This window comes from Odocoileus virginianus, chromosome 19, assembly GCF_023699985.2.
Source record: "Odocoileus virginianus isolate 20LAN1187 ecotype Illinois chromosome 19, Ovbor_1.2, whole genome shotgun sequence".
NCBI lineage: Eukaryota > Metazoa > Chordata > Mammalia > Artiodactyla > Cervidae > Odocoileus > Odocoileus virginianus.
In genome coordinates, this window is record NC_069692.1 from 23,610,659 (window position 1) to 23,632,359 (window position 21,701).

Consider the following 21,701-nt stretch of genomic DNA (forward strand, 5'->3'; position numbering starts at 1 on the left):
CGCATATGAAATTTTGCCACTAAAGAGACTTTGGGCCTGTCCTTAGTCTTTTGAAGCCTCTATTTGCTCATCTATAGGATGGGCGTAATATTAATAATAATAGTACCTACCTCATAGGCTGATTGTGTTATATGGTGGCATGCATGTGTCTGGCAGAGGGTTAGTGCTAAATACATATTAGTTACAACATTATTATCACTGTTTCGATACTTCAAATTGCTTCCCTGTAAACAAACCTGTTGACTGTAAAATGTCTACTGCACATGGACACTCAGCAAATATTTGAATACACGGGCAAAAAGAATCATTTGACGCTTATCCTAGATTACCTTCTGAATCATTTTTCCAGCTGCAATCAGGTCATCAACTTAATGATCAACAAATATTATTCTGCCCTCACGCACCCCCCTCCCCCAACTCCCCGCTGCACCAGCTGACTCAGCAGAGCCAGGCACCAGTGGGAGAGGGCAGCCAACACTGGGCAGCAAACGGGGAAAACAGGGTCTGCTTCTGGTCGGGGCTTGCTGGAATTTGGACAGGCTCGCCCCTTATTTACCATGCTTACAAATCAGCTGGGAGAATTACCAGATTTGTGGCAAGACAGAGGGTTTGTAAACTAGAAAGAGAAGGGCTGCCAAGCGTGGACCGGCTTCCAGGGGACCGGCAGAACTGCAGTTCCACGGGCGAGAGGAGGTCAATCGCTCATTTCTCTGGAGAATAAGTGACAGAGACAGAGGCAAATGGGCCAATGGAGGTTAAGCGTAGAGGGAATGTCCTTAATAAGCTCCCCAATGGGAAGCAGTTTTGCTTTTCCTGGCCCTCAGGGCGCTAGACCAGCCACTAGCTGGGAAAACAAGTGCTGCTGCCAGAGTCTTCTGTGGGTTCCAAGGCTGCTTTTGCAGAGACAGGTACTTGAATCCTCCCTGCTTTCAGCTCAGGGGTGGTTCTGGACCTACTCCATGAGTTTCGGGTATGTCTCCGTGGGGTCAGGTGACAGTGATTCACAAGTCACTGGGCCAGAAAGTACCTACCTTTGCTGGGTCATTTTTTCTTTCCTGGTAGCTGGATATTCTCAGCCACGGGTTACTTTCCCTCTCAATTTATTTGTGCTATTTTAAGAAAGTTTCTGGGAAGGGGAGGCCATTGTGAAATAAGAAAGCTGGTAAGGGGACAGGTGTCTGCCTTCTGCCTCTGGGGGACATGCACGGGGCCACGCTCCAAAAGCTTGCCCCTTGCACCTTGGTCTGCCGCTTCCCTGGGACCCTTCCCGTCTCTTCCCTCTGCCCTGGCAATCCTGTTTTTCTCAGCTAGCCAGCCCACTGGGGAGCAATCAGATAAATGTATGGCTGAGGAAACCGCATAGTGCCTGAGAAACCGAAATAACATGCACTAAACCACATTGGAAGACTCTGAAATACCTCAGTGCCAGAGACCTTCAGAGAGAGAAGCGAGCCCTGACTGCCTTTGCCCTGCTCACAGTGAAGGAGCTGCCCTCGCCCCTCCTGAGAAAGGTGAACTTTATGTGCAGGTGGCCATGATTTGTACCACGTGACCTGATGCCCTGGCTATTGCTGATTGGATAAGAACAGGCAATCGTGCCAAGGACAAATTTAGAGGCTCTCTCAGCCCGATAAGCTGGGCTGGGGCTAGAGCTTTGTTTAACAGGGATGATGACGACCAACTGGACTAATTGCATTTTTTTCTCTCTGGAGGTTCCACCTGAGACCTATTAGGGGAAGTTAGCAGGAACCAGAAGTGGAAACATAAGAAGGGAGGCGTAGGGGGACTCGGGAGCTGACAGTGGGCAGGGCTCAGTGGACTCCTGCTGCTGAGGTGAGGGATGGGAGGGCTTTGAGCCCTCATCAATCCTCTGGTTTCTACCCCGGAAAAAGAGTTTCAGGATGCCCAGCCCAGGCCCTGGACGTCTGTCTCCTGCATTTCCATATGAACTCTCAGAAGAAGTCTCCTTTATGAGACAACCTCAGTGCATCCCTTATTTACCACCTGCAAGAGCTAATAAAGAACTCACGTGGCCTGGCTTAGAGATGAGGAAGTTGAGGCGAGGAGCTCATGGTTGCGCCCCAGGTTATAGAATCAGAACTCAAATCTGTGAAGGAATCCAGGCTCTTTATCTGGAAAGCCTGCTCTTAGAGGGTGAGGTCTGAGGACTGGAATATTGCGGAGAGTTGAGGGTTGGGGTGTGGGTGAGGGGAGTTGGTTTCCAGTTAAGAGTGAAGAGCAGGAGAAGAGATGCTGGGTTCAGTGGTTCAGACCTTGTGTCCCATCGTTACGATTAAAAAGCAGTTTGTAAACAGTAAGAGCTGAGTTCTAAATTGCCTTGAGCCATGCCCTTTCAGTGGCTGCTCCTCAGGAGGTCTCTGGGAGCAGACGCAGCACTCCTGCTGCTCTAGTCCACCTCGCTGACTTCACCCACCTTCCCTTGGCCGTGCCCACAGGGCAGGTGCTTTAGAAATCAGTAGAAATCTCCTCCCAAATGCAGACCTACTTGCCTGTCCTGTGTTCTCAAGACAACTCCAGGCTGGTTTGAAGCTAATGTCTAAACTCCAGTGGAGACCTTCTTGCCCTCACTTTTAACGGGAAGAGAGCTCACAGGAGCTTTCTTTATCCCGTGAGAAATGCTGGCAGGAAAGGTCAGATTTGAAGAGGCTGTGGACCTAGGGAAAGAATGCTCAGGGCCAAACTTTGTTCTGGATAGAATAATTCTTCCCCCCTCGGCCCCTTTTTTGGCCATGCTACATGGCTTGCAGCATCTTAGCTCCATAACCAGGAATTGAACCCACATCCTCAGCAGGGAAAATGTGGAGTCCTAACCACTGGACAATCAGAGAATTCCCAAGGATGGACTAATTCTTAAAACAAGGTTTTGCAGCTCATACTTTGCCTCCTCACAGGCCCATGGATACAGTACGGATTGCAGTTGTGGGGGCTGGCGTGATGGGGCTTTCTACTGCTGTGTGCATTTCCAACATGGTCCCAGGATGCTCCATTACAGTCATTTCAGACAAATTCACTCCTGAGACCACGAGTGATGTGGCAGCTGGAATGCTTATTCCTCCTACTTATCCAGGTGAGAGAGGGATTTTTGCTCCTCTGTCAGATATGATAGATGTGAGATAGAATGGTGTTGATGTTGGTGGACTGCCGTTGACAAAGACAGCTGGATGTGTGTGTAAATGTAATGTGTGCCTTTGACATCTTGTTGGTTCATCTGTTAGGAAAGATTCAGTTATGTTGCAGGACAGAAAGAACCTCCAAATCTTAGCAGCTTAAAAAGCAAAGGTTTATTTTTCACTCATACTATATGTGGATTGGATATCAGCAAGGGTTTTGTTCAGCACCCAGGGGCCTAAGTTGATGAAGCAGCCACAGTCTTAAATATGGTTAATGCCTGTAGCTGGGTGGATGAGAGCTCTGGGGCACCTGCCTTAGCAATTAAAGGCTCTGATCAGGAAGCAACATTCATCACTTATGATGACAGCTCATTGGCCAGTGCTAGTCACATGCTTCCACTCTTCAGAAAGAAGCTAGGAAGTACAATTCTACAAGGCTCCTAGAAGGCAGACAGACAGAAGTATTTAATGAAGAGCACTAATGGCTACCACAGTTGGTAACTCTTAATCTTTCCACAGTAATGACCATCAAGTCAGAAAATACTTTAATGGGACTATCATTATCCTCAATTCTAAGCCAGTATAACAAAAATTGGCTGATGTGTATTCAAGACTAAAAATGCATTAATTTTTAAAAACATGTCCATGCATCTTTTCTATTTTGTATTCTTCGTAAGAAATGGGAAGAGGAGGAAACAGAATTTAATAGGAAACAAAATCACTTTGCAACTAATGAAGTTTATACCCACTGTCTCCATTTCCTCATTTCCACTCTCTTTTCTCCCCTTTAATTTTAGTTTTTGTTTTTGCATCAAAGTTATACAAGAACATATTCTAAGTAGTCAAATGGTTATAAATTATTACCACCACTGTCCCCCCAACTGCCCCAGCAGTCTGGACTATGAATTGCCATGTCCATTTAATCCAGAAACTCGTGTCTCCAGTTCAAGGTACAATCTCTGAGTTACCTCCCTCCTGCTGTCTCTGCCTCTCTCTGGAATTGCTGTTATGCTGGGCCCTCCTGGTTAGATCCTCCCATACTCTTAGCTTTTTTTCCTCTTCCCATTTCTCTTTCTCTTTTTATTTACTTTCTGGGAGATTTTTCTCAATTTTTTCTTTTCCCGTGCTGTTGGATTTATGATTTCTCCTATTGCCTTTTAATATTCCAAAGCTCTTTTTTAGTCTCTAAATTTCCCTGTGTTCTAACATACTGTTTATGTTGTATGCTTGCCATCTTATCTTTCTGAAGACACTAGTAATGGTTTCAAAAGTTTCTTCTCCCTGCACAGTTTCTGTGGTCTCCAAGTTGTGTTTTTTACTTGATGAACTCATTTTTCATATTACAGGTTTTCCTTGGCTTTGTGGTCATCTTTACCTGTCTGTTGACATTTAGGAGCAGGGTCCTGACAGGAGTTTCTGAGCCTTGTGTAGCGCTTGTTATCTTGAGACTCATTGCATTGAGTTGGGGGAGCTGTTTGGTTGGGGAACCTGTGATGTCATTGTATTTAGTCTTTATTCTTGGGTAGATCATGTTCTCTAGAGAAGAGGCTTTCTGTCCCCTAGCTGGGGTGGGTGAAGGCCTGGCTGGCAGCATTCTAGAAGGAAGAGGAGAAGTGGCCCGGGGTCTTAGCATCCAGTTTGCATGTGTTCCCTTAACATGCTTGGTTTTACTATGGTATCCCGACCTTTGACTGTGCTTGGGGTGTCCTACCACCAAGATCCCCCTGTTTCACCTAACAGAATAAACCCATCTTCGGCCAGGGTAGGAATGGCTGTGGCCTCAGCACTGCCGTCCAGGAACTTGGCTTTGTCAGCAGCAGGGGCTGGTGCACCTCCTCGGAGCTGCCTGGCAGGAAACGAGCATAGGAGCCTGGTGTGTGTACAGAATGCTAGTTCACTCTGGACACCTTTCTTGTGACCAGAGTCCTGGTGTCCATTTTCCAGGCATTTCCTTGCTGCATCAGGCCCAGGTGAGTGGTGAGAAGGCTGCCCAATAATCATGAAATCATCTTCAAAGAAGGAGGCTCACTTGGGAGTTCATTCAGTCCTGGAGGCCCAGCTTGCCCTTTGACTGGGTGGTCAGGGCCCCTGGATCAGGGTCTTTCTCTCTAGTGCTGCCGATAGACTTTGTTTTTCTCCCTGAGCTTCTTTTGGACTAGCCCCAGTGATGTCAATACCATATGGGGTCCATCCTGTTCCATAGGGTTTTTTATAAAGATTAAATGAGTTAATACTTGTAAAGCATTTTAGAACTGTGCTGGGACACAGTAAGTGCTATGTTAACATTTTCTTTTTTAAAATTAATTTATTTATTTTAATTGGAGGCTAGTTACTTTACAATATTGTGGTGGTTTTTGCCATACATTGACACGAATCAGTCGTGGGGGCGCATGTGTCCCCCTCATCCTCAACCCACCTCCCTCTTCCCTCCCCCCACTTCCCTCCCCCTCCCCACCCCACCCCTCTGGTTGTCCCAGACCACCGGCTTTGAGTGCCCTGCTTCAGGCATCCGAGTTTGCACTGGTCATCTATTTTACATATGGTGATACATGTCTCAATGCTGTTCTCTCAAATCATCCCACCCTTGCCTTCTCCCACAGAGTCCAAAATTCTGTTCTTTACATCTGTGTCTCTTTTGCTGTCTTGCATATAGGGTCATCATTACCATCTTTCCAAATTCCATACATATGCATTAATATACTGTATCAGTGATTTTCTTTCTGACTTACTTCACTCTGTATAATAGGCTCCAATTTCATTCACCTCATTAGAACTGACTCAAATGCATTCTTCTTAATAGCTGAGTAATATTCCATTGTGTATATCTACCACAACTTTCTTATCCATTCATTTGCCGAGGGATATCTAGGTTGCTTCCATGTCCTAGCTATTGTAAACAGTGCTGCAATGAACATTGGGGTGCACGTGTCTCTTTCAATTCTGGTTTCCTCAGTGTGTATGCCCAGCAGTGGGATTGCTGGGTCATATGGCAGTTCTATTTCCAGTTTTTTAAGGAAACTCCATGCTGTTCTCCATAGTGGCTGCACTAGTTTGCATTCCCACCAACAGTGTAAGAGGGTTCCCTTTTCTCTGCACCCTCTCCAGCATTTATTGTCTGTAGACTTTTTGATGGCAGCCATTCTGTATGTTGACATTTTCTACTGTTACTACTGCTAGTCTGGCTACAGTTTTCTTTTACCAGCACTTGAACATCAATTAGGTCACCAGATTTGTTTCACTCACTGTTGAACTGGGATTGTCTGTTTTTTGAGATGACTTTTGCAGTGTGTGAGTAGCAGTCACTATTTTGTGTCTTCAAGTTTGGAGTGGGAAAGGAGGGTACATTTCTATATATCCTCAGGCACTGGCTTAGATTGTTGGGGTGTAATCCATATGAGGTCTAATTCAGTTCTTTGTGGCTTATTTTTTTTATTTCCTCCTTATTTCTGAACCAGTTGATCCAGTCTGCAGTTTTGAGAATGCATTCACATGGGCACTTGTTTAAAGACAATAGCAGAGATCCACTAGTAAAGAAACATTTTCTGGCTCCTGAACAAGTGAATTGCTTTAAAGCCTACTAGGGAAATGCCCCCATTCACTTGGAAGCAGGGTGCCTCCAGGGGCTTTTCATCTCTACTTCCAGTGAGCTCTAGGGACATCTCTCCAAGCAAAACTGACCCAGGATCCTCTTTGCTCTGCTGCCCCTGTCTGCTCTGTGGCTCCCCCACATTTCAGCCCCTCGGGATTACTGTTCCTCAGTCCCTGCAACCTGGACTCTGACCCTGTCCTGACCCTGGACTCTCTTTCATGACCCTCCCTCAGGGATCAGATGGCCAAATACTCCATCCATAGATTTGTCTACGCTTCTGGGTCAGGCTTGCTCTCTGTGCCTACACTGGGCACTATTCTTTGGGGGCTTGGACCCTGATCCTGGTTTCCTCCCTGGCAGGCCTGGAATCCTTCTGGAAGCTGTGTCCAGGTCCAATCCCTTGTGCAGTGGCAAGGATGCCTGGGGGGTAGGGGACACTGGTCCACAGGGCTCTGACAGAGAGGGGGTTCCTGGCGTGGTCCCTGGACACCCCTGGTGACCCCAGGAATGCTGCTCCAAGCTGGTCTGTGATTCCATGGATGGAGGGGGATGGAAGTAAAGGCAGCCTTGGATGGGGCTGTAGGGAGACAGTTTCACAATGCAGGCCTCCTTTCCTTGTATCAGGAGGGTGAGCAGCCTGTGTTTCCCACTCATATGCAGTCTGTTCTTCGACCTGGTTGATCTGGGCCCCAAAGATCTCCCCTTGTCTCCTTCTGTGTTTTCAGCTTCTAGGAAAGAGGCCCTGGGTTATTTCTCTCATCATCTCAACTGTGTAGCCAGCTGCTTGCCTCAGCCATATCAGCTAACTTGGCTCAGGTTGGTTGTGGACATTTCTAGGGTCTCTGGAATACACTGAGTGCCAAAGACCCCTTTGCAGGTGGCCTGTGTATTAGATTTTGCCATCATTGGTTGATTTCACCTCTGTTGATTAGTGATCATATGAACTGACTCTGATAGAGCATGTCAACATTCAAAACTTCAGTCATCATACACCATGATGTGGTACTCTGTCTAAATGTTTCTCCCTGCCTTTTTAGTTTTTGCCAGTTTGTAGGAATAAGCTTCTCTGAAGCACAGTCATTGTCATAATTTCCCTTTTTCTGCTGCTTTGCTTTTCTCCACCATCGCAGACACACCCATTCAGAAGCAGAAGCAGTGGTTCAAAGACACCTTTGATCACCTGTTTGCAATAGTCAATTCTGCAGAAGCTGAAGATGCTGGTGTTATTATGGTGTCTGGGTAAGAGAGGAAATCTGAAATTATTTTAGAATTTAGAATGATCTTAACATACTTTAGAGTTTAACAGAAGATATTACTGAGTACCTGCTATGAGCATGGGGTAAATATCTGAGACATAGAGGTAGACTTATCTGACAGGGAGTAGGCAACATGGGTCTGGATCTGGTTTTGGAGTTCAGGGGAGAGAAGAGAGCTGGAGATGTAGCCTTCTGCATGTTTGGCCTGTAGATGAAAAGAGGGAAGTGGGTGATCTAGTCCAGGAGAGTGTGCAGAATGAGACAGAGAGAAAGCCTGGTATTTAGACCTGCAGCAAACAATCTTTCCATCTTCCACAGGACCTGTGTTGAATGAATCACTTAGAGATATAAATTCCAGTACCTTAATGAGCACACCATTAGCAACCATGTACAGCACTCAAATGATTTTCCTTGCTATTTTAGAGCAGCCATGCTTTATAAGTTTATTCCTATTGATGTAAAGAACCCAATACTTATAAATCCAAAGATATGCCTAGCAGCTATTGGTAGCGTGATTACAGGCTTCTTATTAACAGCTGATATCATTCCAGCCTCATCAGCCCCAACCATGACTTAAAGATACAGGGTATGACCCAGCAATCCCACTGCTGGGCATTCACACAGAGAAAACCAGAATTTGTTTTTTAACTTTTTTTTTTCATTTATTTTTATTAGTTGGAGGCTAATTACTTTACAATATTGTAGTGGTTTTTGCCGTACATTGACATGAATCAGCCATGGATTTACATGTGTTCCCCATCCTGAACCCCCCTCCCACCTCCCTCCCCATCCCATCCCTCTGGGTCTTCCTAGTGCACCAGCCCTGAGCACTTGTCTCATGCATCCAACCTGGGCTGGTGGTCTGTTTCACCCTTGATAATATGCATGTTTCAATGCTGTTCTCTCAGATCATCCCACCCTCGCCTTCTCCCACTGAGTCCCAAAGTCTGTTCTGTACATCTGTGTCTTTTTCTGTAGAAAACCAGAATTGAAAGAGACACATATACCCCAGTGTTCATTGCAGCATTGTTTACAATAGCTAGGACATGGAAACAACCTAGATGTCCATCCGCAGATGAATGAATAAGAAAGAAAAATGGAATATTACTCAGCTATTAAAAAGAATGCATTTTAATCAGTTCTAATGAGGTAGATGAAACTGGAGTCTATTATACAGAATGAAGTAAGTCAGAAAGAAAATTACCAATGCAGTATATTAACGCATATGTATGGAATTAAGAAAGATGGTAAGGATGACCCTACACATGAGACAATAAAGCACAGATATAAAGAACAGACTTTTGGATTCTGTGGGAGAGGGCGAGGGTGGGATGATTTGAGAGAATAGCATTGAAAATGTATATTACCATATATGAAATAGATGACCAGTCCAAGTTCGATGCACGAAACAGGGTGTTCAAAGCTAATGCACTGGGACAACCCAGAGGGATGGGATGGGGAGGGAGGTGGGATGGGGCTCAGGATGGGGGACACATGTACACCTGTGGATGACTCATGTCAATGTATGGCAAAAACCACCACAATATTGTAAAGTAATTAGCCTCCATTAAAAAAAAAAAAGGATACAGGGCTTCACCTGACAAATCCTGGCCTCTCTTATCATGGACTTAATGTGACCATCTACAACTTCACTCATAATTCACACCCCTATCTCCTGCACTCCCCCCCCATTGCTTATTCTAACTGATATATTTTGTTTGAAATTGAGGCCGACATTTAAACTTTTGATTATTTGATGATTTGTTTATAGTTTATGTTTATGTTTACATTTATGTTTGCATTATGCAAAACAGAAAAATCTTTCCCCCCAGATGCATCATCATAAAGAAAGAAAGAAAATCTGGGCAAGAGCTTTTTAGAAAAAGAAAGTTAAATTCAATCTTTAAAAGACACACAGCTTTTTAAATGTTGTATTCCAATGCCTGCCCTCCCCCTCCCCTGAACATTTTAAATTTAGCTACTGAATTATGTGAACCTAAGTGAACAGAAGAATAGATTTTTTTTTTTTCTCTGTATGGGCATAAGAAGTGTGTTTTTAAAATGCTTTAGAGAATGTCACATGGATTTTACTAGAAATCTCATAAAACTTCAGGAAATTTTTCCACTTAATGTGTTTGAGTTGGCAGATATTTCGGAGTATTCCTACTGAAGAAGTGCCATACTGGGCTGACGTGGTGCTAGGATTTCGAAAGATGACCAAGGATGAGCTGAAGAAATTCCCCCAACATGTGTTTGGTCATGCTTTTACCACACTCAAATGTGAAGGCCCTGCCTACCTCCCGTGGCTGCAGAAAAGGTTGGTCGATGTGCACTTTACTGCTTCCTTTGTCTGCCCTACCCATAAATACCTTCATACCTTCTCATAACACAGAGACTGAAAATTCTCTGCTGTCCCTCAGAGCTTCTGCGCACCGTTCCTTGTGCATTAACGGCTAGGGCTTAGTAAACAGTCTGTGAGACACTATGTCACAAGCAGTGAGTCACACCCAAGTTAGTAACACGTCCATTTTCTGCTTCCCTGGACACCCTGACGCAGGGGTTGGTCCCTCTCCCCCCGCCACTAAGACACCCTCACTGGAACAGAATCTTAGTTTCCTCATCTATAAAGTGAGATGTTTGGAGAGTATGCTTCCAGCTATAAAATGATAGGATTTACTCTCGCTCTTTAGAGACTCGGAGGCTTATTATACATTATTTTTGAATTATTTTTCTCATTAATGAAAAAGACAATAACTCCATTATTTTATTTTGTTATCAACAAGGACTTTAAAACTGAGGGCTTATCTAAATTAGGTAATTACTTCCTTACCAAGTTCAGCCCAAATTCCAAGAACCTGTATTTTGTCTTGGTTTTCAGGACTTCCTGTTCCAGTTGGTTAGGAAACACATCAAGGGTGTCATTATTTAAGACACATTAATAAATCTCTTTTGTTTCATCTGGAAATTGCAAGCATGTTGACAGTTGTGAAACTTTGGCCTTTTTAGTGCCTGAAACTGTATATTTGGTAGATGCATAGGAATAATGCAAATTGTTATATAAAAGTCGGAAAAGTGACTTGAGGTAAGCAGTGGCAACAATGACTTAGTCCCTGATATAGGATATAGGATAATTAAATGGAATAATTAGTTCCACAATTCTTTGTTGAGCTTCTGTGTATACCTAGCACTGGACTAGAAGCTAGTCAGTTCTACTGAGGGTGATGGTGTATGTGTGTGTATGTGTATTGATATACATGTTAATTAACAATTACAGTAACATGTATGATGAGTGTTAAATACAAATTTATGAGGGTGGATTGGGAGCACAGAGGAGGGATCCTAAGTCTGTTAGGCACATGTTGGGAACATCATGATATATTTTTGTAGCTTTGTAAGTGCTCGTCTCATTTTTACCTCTTAGCAATTTACATGGGACTTTATTTTTTTTTTTAAGTTCCAGTTTCATAAAACCTACACTTTTGTGCCTTGTTTGCTGGCCCATAAACCTCTGTTTATATGTGAAATTTAAACCACTGTATATCAGCTGATAAATGAATATTTGAGCCATCATGTGATGGAGTTACCCATTAGCCAACAAGCCAGTTTTCAGGGCATCACCATCTTTTCTGAGTGGCAAGGTTATATAGTGTTGCACTTTTGTCTTTATAGGAATGCCTAGAAAAAGAACATTGGAAGTGCCAATGCTATTGATACCTAGTTAAGGTATCATTTATCTTAATAAAATTAAGGGGAAATTATTAGGCAAGCCAGAAGTTACAGAGCTTTACTGTCAATATATGCATATTTATTTTGGGCCACCCTCAACTAGTTGCACATGAGAACGTATATTACCTGAGCAGTTTGTTCTGCCTGCTTCTGAAGTATCACCTTCTAGAAAACTGACCGCTTATTTCCATTATAGCCTGAAGGCCTGGGGAAAATCCTGATACCCTCTTGTTAGTTGAAAGCCTGCTGTCAGCATTTTGCTTTACTTAAAATAAAAGTGGTACTTTGTGCCAGAGGGAGCCACCTCCTGACTGCAACACCCTCAGGCCTGGTGACCAGCCAGCTGGGGTTCGTGCTTTGGAGCACACTGCTTCCTGTCTGGTTTTAGGTGACAGAGTCAAGGAGAAGAGGCCCGAGGGGCTGCTCTTGCCCCAGAGAGTCCTGGGCAGTCCTCTTAAGGTCTATGTGTTTGATACGCACCTCGACCATGACAGTGGGTGGGAACATGAGTGCCTCAGGCAGACAGTACACACTGCAGGGAAGCCACGAGGAGACCCTTGTCCTGGCCGTCCACCCACCCCCACTTTGACTTAATTCCATGGCCTGTAATACCTCAGGCTTCCTCGTACCCCGCCCCCACCCCAGTGAGGGGGCATGCAGGGGCCTCCTCTCTGCACGATTAGTTGTCCCCCCTTCCCTCAGGCCCTGGCATCTGACCGGAAGGCCGGTGTAGAGGACGAGGAGGGTCATACCTGAGGAAGACTTTGTAGGGCTGGGACCCCTCTAAGCCCAAGGCAAGCCTCTCAGATCAAGGACCTCCGGCCAAGACGGAGGCCGGGCCGTGTTGTGGTGAGGGCGTGGGATCCTGGGGCTTGCTCTGGGGGCTGCCACTCTCTCTCCACCATGGGGATGACCCAGCTGGGGAGCCACACAATCCCTGCTTGTTCCTCACACCCAGGGTCTGTTCTGTTGCCTCCTACACCCCTGCCACACAATGCGAGTGTTCAGCCTAAAGCATTCTGACTCAAAAATGGGCATTTCACTCAGCAAGCCACACAACAGTGCCTTCAATCTAAGCTCTAGCCTTCTGAAACAATATTAATTTCTAGGAAAGAAAAAATTGTTTGTAACCACAAATTAGATCTTTGGTGTTTTTCAAAGAACAGAAGAAATCGTCTCCTCAAAAACAAAAGAAGTATACCCGGTAATACCCAGAACAAAAAAACAAACAAAACCCCCTGAAGGTTAATCAGTCATGCAGATCATGTTTTATATCGTTGGCCAGTGGAGTCATATTCTGCTGCTTTGTACTTGCCCTTCCAGGAAATGAATCATAGAGGCAGTGCGTCAACTGAACCTGTTTCTTCTCCAGGCATCCTACTTAAATAAATCATCCCAGCTGGAGCAGTGTGGTCCTGCCTTGGGCGGCATTCAGAAAGTGGGTGCCCCACTTCAGTGCTGGGGGCCCTGTAGTTCTGGTGCATTGCCTTCTTTCCAGGGGGCCGTGTCTTAATTCCATGGCCCGGCGCTGAGCTCAGCATTAACTACACTGAGCTGCTTCCTTCTCTCTCCTCTCTGGCGTCTTCTCTCTTACTTTCCAGTCCGGCGTCTCCTACAGCTTCTGTTCTCCTGCCTGGCCTGACTGACAGCATAGCCCACACCACTCCCTCGGCAGATGGACAGAAACGTGGGTTGTGCGTCAGGCAGGAGACAGGTCGTCTCTGCCTTACAAATGTCCAACTTGCAGAGGTCCCTTCCTGTGCACACCGGACACCTGCTTCCCCACATCCAACAAACCCTGTGCCCGGTAGAGCGCAGTCTTCCTTTTCCAGGGCCCTAGAGAATTCCTGCTTCTCCCAGCATTGGCCGCTGGCCCCTAAACCAGACAAGCCATGGGCAAAAATTGGCCTCAGATATAGGTCTAATGTGAGCACTTTTCACCCCCCCCCCACCAGGCTCTCTCCCTGGTTATGCAAAGATGAGGCGGGAGGGCACCGGCCAGGAAAGTGGGAAATGATGGTGTGTATTTTTTCTTATGATGGCAACAAGGTTAATAGGGAAGAGGTGTGCTGCACTGGCCTTGGGGGCTTCCACTGGCCTCCAGTCGCTGCCCTGAGACAGTTGCAGGAGGAAACCCCCCTGCTGGACTGACTAAGGGTGAGGGTGCAGGGATGCTCCCCTCCAGACCACTCTGCCCACAGAAGCCTTGTCTCCTCCCCAAAGGGACCAGAAGCTGCTCTGTGCCCGAACAGGGCTTAGGTCAATTAAAACAGACAAGTTCGTGGCATGCACAAGGTAGAGATTGGTCTTCTGAGAAATGGGAGATAGAATTTATTTCTCACTTATTGCAGTTTATTTTATTAGAATATGCATTGCCACAGAATGAGTGAGCAGTAGGGATGGTCATTGGATGAGGTTAAAACTTTCAGGTTAAAATTAGAGTATATATGGAGAGAGAGTTATATGCTATATATTTAATTGCTTTGTAAACCTAAAATGCATTTAAAAAATTCTAACTGTGATAAGTTATTTTAAATATATTAAATATATTTATAATATATTAAATATAAATAATATATTTATATTCCTGACACCAGAATATATATATTATGTATCATATCATATATATAGTGTATAATATATATTATATATTATAAACATAATATGTAATGTATATTATAAATATATTAATAGCTACATTGCATTTCTAAGAACAAACAGTGGATTTTCCCCATGAATCTATATGCATAGCATTATTTGGCAACTGAGATTTTCCATTAGTTTTTTTTCTCCTCGTCTTCATACAAATGGACTGAAATAGTTAATTGTCTGATTGCTGTTAATAAAGTATCCTGTTTCAGGCTTGAAGCAAGGATGCCAATGTGGTACCACTCTCAATCTGTTAGGATTCTTCAAAGAAGCAGAACCAATAGACTATATATATATACATATATATATATATATATGTATATAAAGAGATTTATTATAAGGAATTGGTTCACACAGTTATGGAGGCTGACAAATCCTAAGATCTACAGGGTGAGTTGGCAAGCTGGAGACCCAGGAGAGCCAAGGCCGTATGGTTCCAGTCTGAAGGTTGGCAAACACCAGACCCAGGAAAAGCCAATGTTTTAGCCTGAGTCTGAAGACAGGAAAAAGCTGGCATTCCAGCCTGAATGCAGTCCAGCAGAAGAAAGGTCAGCCTTTTCGTTCTGTTCAAGCCTTTCACCGGTTGGTTGAAACCCATGTGAAGGAGGGCAATCTACTCTACTCGGCCTACCAATGTAAATGTTAATTATATCTAAAATATAATCATAGAAACACCCAAAAGAATGTTTGGCTAACTATCTGGGTACCTCCATAGTGCAGGCAAGCCAAACCATAGCATTAATCGTCATATACCCAAACCAGGATTTCATACTGTCTTCAGTATCACCCGACATTCGTGTCAAGTTCACTAGATATTGGGTACTGAGCTGGGTCATAGGTGTAGTGAGAAGCGTAAGACATTGTCTTCCTCTTGAGAAATTTTTAGTTTATTGGTGTGGGTCTCCTAGAATTTGTCGTGTTTATATCTTGTGAAGCATGTGCGTGCTCGGTTGCTCAGTCGTGTCTGACTCTCTGTGACCCCATGCATTGTAGCCCACCTGGCTCCTCTGTCCATGGGATTCTCTAGGCAAGAATACCGGAGCCAACTGCCATTTCCTTCTCCAGGGGATCTTCCCAAATTAGGGGTCAAACCTGAGTCTCTTGTGTTCCCTGCATCAGCAGGCAAAGCTGATTCTTTACCAGCTAAGCCACCAGGGAAAGCCCATTATTATATAATGTCATGCCCATTATTTCATCTGAACTTCACAACCACCTCTGAAGCAGGCAAGGGAGGTGTCACACCTATAACACAGATAAAGAAACTGAGGGTCAGAGAAGTGAGATGAGTTGGCCAAGACCTTAAAGCTAAGCTAATGTGAGGCAACTGGGACCTAAATCCCCTGGTCTGATTCTACATCACCTCTCATGTAGAACTTCATTCTGCCAAGCACTTACACTTCTGTCTCCCAGCTCCTTCGTCAATCTTGAGGAAGGGCACTTTGCCTCTAAGCAGTACCTTGCACACAGGCATTCAGCCTGCATCTGTTGTACAGAGCTGCTGACAGTCTTCCTCTCATATTACATCTTCTATATTCTACAAGTGACTTATGAATAAGATTGTTATTGTTTCATAGGTACATAGTTTTAGTTTTGCAAGATGAAAAAAGTTCTGAAGTTGGATGATGGTGGCGGTTGCACAACAACGTGAATGTATTAAACTTAACACCATTGAATTGTACACTTCAAAATGGTCAAAATGGAGAATTTTGTGTTATGTGTATTTTACTACTATTAAAAAAGATTGTGGAACCTAGATAAACTATTTCTTTTCATTATTGACGACTTGGTCTGAAAAATCATTACCAACCACAGCTGTTACTTAGTCCATCAGTTGCAAATATCTTGTGTTCCTCTCATGCTGGGACCCCTGTGGGAGATGTAAGTGGGGGATGGTGTATGTGAGCCTAACCATCTTGTTAGGGAGATGAGGGTATCACAAAGGAACATGCAAGAGTTAACAGTATGAGACAAAAATGTTGGAGGCAGTAAATCTAAGAGCTAAATAAGTGCCATAAACCAAAAGTGCTTGAGTTTTTAAAAAAATACATCAGGTTAACCTGATATTTATTTAGCATCTAGAATAATATTGGGCTTCCCAGATGGTGCAGTGGTAAGAACCTGCCTGCCCATGCAAGAAACACGAGTTGGATCCCTGGGTCAGGAAGATCCCCTAGGGTAGGAAACGGCAACCCACTTCTGTATTCCTGCCTGGAAAATTCCTTGGACAGAGGAGCCTGGCGGGCTACAGTCCATGGGGTCTCAGAGTAGAACATGAGTGAGTGCACACGAGCATGAGAATGATATAGGAACTCCATTAAACATAAAAAGGATGAAGCATCTAGTTTGCTTTGAGTTTCTGAAATAGGTTTTTATTTAGGTTCAACTTTAGGCATCTCTGGTTTGCAAGGATGTGAGGCACTCAGGTAGAATTTGACCTGCTCGGGCCCTGGAAGCGCTGGAAGTATTTGCTCATTGGACGGTCATCTCCGTTTTGTTTCTGAATTCCTGTCTGTCACTTCTGCTGAAGTTCTGTTGAGCAGGATGCTGGTAAGGCTCACCTCATGGTTTCTTGTTCTCCTTAGGGTAAAAGGAAGCCGGGGTCTGATACTCACCCAACGAATAGAAGACCTGTGGGAGCTTCACCCGTCCTTCGACATCGTGGTCAACTGTTCAGGCCTTGGAAGCAGGCAGCTTGCAGGAGACTCAAAGATTTTCCCAGTGAGGGGCCAAGTACTCAAAGTGCAGGCTCCCTGGGTGAAGCACTTTATCCGAGATAGCAGTGGGCTGACATATATTTACCCTGGTGTATCCAATGTAACCCTGGGTGGCACTAGGCAAAAAGGAGACTGGAATTTGTCCCCAGATGCAGAAATTAGCAAAGAGATTCTTTCCCGATGCTGTGCCCTCGAGCCCTCTCTCCGTGGAGCCTATGACCTAAGAGAGAAAGTGGGTTTGAGGCCCTCTAGGCCAGGTGTACGGCTGGAGAAAGAGCTATTAGCCCAGGGCAGCAGGAGGCTACCTGTGGTCCATCACTATGGCCATGGAAGTGGGGGCATCGCCATGCACTGGGGCACTGCTCTGGAGGCCACCAGGCTGGTGAATGAGTGTGTCCAAGTTCTTAGGACTCCTGCTCCCAAATCAAAGCTGTAGGTGACCCGAAATGATAGCAAATGGCCCCAGAATCTATTAATCAAAATGTAACTTAAGTACCAGAAGAGATTCAAGCAACTTTTCTGTTGAATGAAAGTTTAATTGGACTTGATTTTGTTTTCAAAATTAGAATTGATGCAATAGGTATCAGTAGACTTAAACCTACTACTGATCTAACTTAGTACTAGTTGTACTAGCCCTAATGACATAATGCCCTAATGACATAGGGCATTAAGCTCTATTTTTGTTAAAAAAAAAAATACTTGCTAGAAACATTTCTTTTAGATCTTAGATCCAAGGATCTATGCTAATTCACATGGATGCAAGAATTTTGATATATTATTTTGGCTTATAAATCCACAGGAGGAGATAATGTATGGAAAACACTTAACTCACTGTCAGTTGCAGAGCTGCCTGTGATGCTCATAGGTTGTAGTCAAGTGAACACTATAATCCTTTAAAATTACATGGCAATATACAATTCAGGCTCATTCCATTTAGTGGAAGACAAAGGATGATTCCTGCTAGTATTAATGGCAACCTCTACTTCCCCTCAGCTGGCAGATGGTAGAAGATAGAGATGATGTGTTGCTTACAGGTGTGGCATCAACTCAATTGCTGTCTGGGGTCAGCCACCTAAGGGGCGTACTTTCCATTACCACAAATGATTGAGAGGTGGCTCGTTGGCTGGTTGACTTTGCCTAAGCATTTTTGAAGATTGAATTTCATGTACGGCCAAAGAGCTAATTTGCTAATTAAGATGGAACAATCACTCTGAGTGAAATATAACCAAAGAGTTTTCTGCAAGTTGTTAAAAAGTACTGGGAAGGAGTGGGAGTATGTCTCATGACACAATGATTTTGGAATTACTGAATTAATAAATCTAGTCTGGATTCTTGGCTTGGTCTTTAATCTGTTCAGGTGTGTTGTGAATACTCATGAGGGTTTTTGGCTGAGTGAATAATAAAGGAGATGCTATTCATTAAGATAAGGAAGCTTAGGAGAAATATATGAAATTTTTTTTTTAGTGAGAATAGTCTGTTTTATTTGTTTTTTAATATTGGAGAATCTCTAAGTTTGACTATATCTAATTTAAATATAGGGCCTAAATAGTTGTAATAAGATGTAATGTGTATGGTGTTTATGCTATAGTTATTGTCAAAAAGGTGTATGAAAAGTGTATACATGAAGATCAAAAAAATATATGTAAGTCTAATTTTAATTTTGGGAGTATATGTCTCATGTTTAGTAACTAAGTTCTATTTTAGACATCTTGGGGGGAGTGTGGAGTTGGCAAACAGAATGGGAAAGAGCCTCTGGTACAGCTCCATTCTTGTTGTTTTGTTCATTGAACTTTTGTATGTGATTTTGTGTGTGGGGGAAAAAAAAAAAAACAACCTGTGCTGGAAGAGACAAAGATGGAGACAGAGAGCATGCACGCCGTGCTCTTGATCACCCTTGCAGTAATGAAATTCCCAAGTTAAATCAAAAGTGGATTCTTTTCCTTGCATTTCCATCAGGGGGCGTTGTTGTATCAAGTTCAGATAATACTGCTACATTTGAAAATTTAGAAATGGTTAGAAATAAAAATTGGATATGGAGGTGTGTGGCATATGTGGGTGATTCTTCTGAGGTTTTAGAGTTTATATGACCAAACTTCAATTTTTAAAAATTGTGTTTAGAGTATTTGAGAAATGTACAAGCTCAGATAGACTGAAAATACACACATAGACACACACCCATCCATACAAACATGCACTCACTACACGTGATCTGTGAGAAATAATATGTTATGATAAAATGGCATTTTGAAGAGGGCATTTAACAATTTTTTAGTGGTTAAAAATAAAAATGATGGGGCTTCTTTGGTGGGACAGTGACTAAGACTCCATGCTCCCAATGCAGGGGGCTCAGGTTTGATCCCTGGTCAGGGAACTAGATCCTACATGCTGCAACTAAGAGTTCCCATGCCACAACCAAGAACTGATGCAGCCAAATAAATAAATAAATTGAAATATTCTTTAAAAATGAAAATGCTCGGAACAGGGGGATTTGCTCATTTTTACAGCAGTCAAGCATACTCAGTCGTTCCTTAAGCCCACAGTTTAGATCCTGCAGCATTTTCATTTCCTGTAGGTAGGTTCATACTCTATGACTATTGCCTATTTGCAAGTCTAAACAATTACTCTAATTTAACTCTTCATTTTATATTCCTAAAGCCTAACATTATAAGACTGAAAAATTAGAGGCTTCTGGAGACAGTGGTCATGGCTACATGCCCTGATTTCATTTTTACTGACTGTTAAATATGTGATTATTCTCTTAAATGTTTGTTTATTTTGATCAGTTGCCAGGTTGCATGTTATAGTCACCTGGGATGTTTTGAAAAACTAATCATTCAAGCCCTTCTCTAATAAATTAGCATCGTTGGGGTTGGGTGGAGCCCTGGCAACAGAATTTACTCGTAACCCACAGAGTTCTGTCCAATAGCTGGGACTGAGGGTTATGAGCCCTGCTTCATTCCTCTCCTCACTGGGCTTTGACACTACTGAAACCACTCTTCTCTCCTTTCTTCCTCGGCACCTTGGGGCACTGAGCTAAGAGTGATGTGCTCACATAAGCAGGTGTGTCCTTAGACACTCCTGGGCAAGGTAATAGGAATTATCTGTTTCCGAAAGTGGCTCTCTAGAAATTCTGGGAACCACCTTGCTCACTGTAGCTCAGCTGCTCAGAGACAGCCACCTGTCTGAATGAGAGACTGAGTATACAAATGAACAATGGCCAGACTATATATAAAGGCACTCTGATCCTGCAGTAGCTGGCCCAGGAAGCCACCCTCTTCTTTATAATCGCCAGCAAGGGAGCCAGTCTGCTACAGGTCAGATTTGTAAGATGCTAAATTGCTGTCTCTAGTAATGATCCAGAAAGCTTAACAATCATTATCGGAACGATTGGCCCCAAATGGTCAGTACTTGGATAATAACTGACAATTTCCCTAAAATTTGTCCTGTTTCCAACTTAAGACCAACCAGAGAAAGTCAAATACACCTCTATCCAATCATGCAGGATGCCCCACTTTTTTGGAGAAAGGCATATGTTTAAACCCTTTTTACTTTGTATTGGGGAATAGCCAATTAACAATGTTGATAGTTCCAGGCGAACAAGGAAGGGATTCAGCCATACATATACGTATATCCATTCACCCCCAAACTCCCCTCCCATCCAGGCTGCCACTTAATATTGAGCAGCATTCCATGTGTTATACAGTAGGTCCTTGTTGGTTATCCATTTTAAATATGGTAGTGTGTACGTGTCTATTCCAAACTCCCCAACTATCCCTCCCCCGTATTCTTCCCCATAGCAACCATAAGTTCTTCTCTAAGCTTGTGAGTCTCTTTCTGCTTTGCGAGTAGGTTCATTTGTATCATTTCTTTTTAGATCCCACAGGTAAGGGATGTCATATGCTATTTCTCCTCTGTCTGACTTACTTCACTCAGTATGACACTCTCTATCTAGGTCCATCTGTGTTGCTATCAATGGCATTATTTCATTCTTTCTAATGCTTTTATTTTTTTCCTTGCTGTGCAGGCTTTTCTCTAGTTGCAGTGAGCAGGAGCATCATAATGCTGGAGTTTCGGTGCACAGGCTCCTCCCTGTGCTGACTTCTCTTGTGTAGTATGGGCTCCAGGTCAGCGGTTGCAAGCTCAGTAGTTGCGATTCCAGGGCTCTAGAGCACAGGCTCAGAAGTTGTGGTGCCTGGGGTTATCTGCCCTGTGGAATGTCAGATCTTCCTGGATCAGAGATCAAACCCATTTCTCCTGCATTGGCAGGTGAATTTTTTACTACTGAGTCACCAGGCAGGACCTGAGGATGCCCCACTTCTTAATAGCCTGCCAACAGCTTCCCCACGCCCAGAGCCTCCGTTCAGGCCATACCTGGAGTCCTCTCTTTGGTCACTAAAAGGCTTTCCCACACTTCTGCCTTCCTTGGAGAGACGGTGACTGACTCCCTTGCTATAGCAAGCTCTGAATAAATAGTCATCGTTTTTCTCTTTTGGCTGGCCTTTTTTTATTGCTTGTTTCCACAAAGATTTCCTGTTTTGTAAGTTGAAGTCTTAGATCACTATGCTAAGGCCAAGAATGGGCCCCCATTTTCTATTACAGTCCATTTAAAACTTTTTCTGAACATAGAGAACAACAG

General features: G+C 43.8%; 1 protein-coding gene across 4 annotated transcripts; it reads left to right on the forward strand.

The window, feature by feature from the left end:
• The first annotated feature begins 806 nt into the window (after positions 1-806).
• Positions 807-18,394, forward strand: DDO (D-aspartate oxidase). Of its 4 annotated transcripts, none has more exons than XM_070449959.1 (6): positions 807-908; positions 1,308-1,511; positions 2,913-3,088; positions 7,851-7,959; positions 10,117-10,293; positions 16,934-18,394. In XM_070449959.1, the coding sequence occupies exons 3-6, from the start codon at positions 2,917-2,919 to the stop codon at positions 17,499-17,501; spliced, it is 1,026 nt and encodes a 341-aa protein (XP_070306060.1). In that variant the 5' UTR covers positions 807-908; positions 1,308-1,511; positions 2,913-2,916; the 3' UTR covers positions 17,502-18,394. The 4 variants fall into 4 exon arrangements, with proteins under 4 accessions (XP_070306060.1, XP_070306062.1, XP_070306061.1 ...); XM_070449960.1 differs by having other exon boundaries at positions 812-908; positions 1,312-1,511; XM_070449961.1 differs by lacking the exon at positions 1,308-1,511 and having other exon boundaries at positions 810-908.
• Positions 18,395-21,701: the final 3,307 nt, after the last annotated feature.

Bases quoted from the DNA above. Each gene is read 5' to 3' on its own strand.
- DDO (XM_070449958.1), top strand. The intron at 7,960-10,116 runs GTAAGAGAGGAA...AATGTGTTTGAG, and splicing joins GGTGTTATTATGGTGTCTGG to TTGGCAGATATTTCGGAGTA. The intron at 10,294-16,933 runs GTTGGTCGATGT...TGTTCTCCTTAG, and splicing joins CTCCCGTGGCTGCAGAAAAG to GGTAAAAGGAAGCCGGGGTC.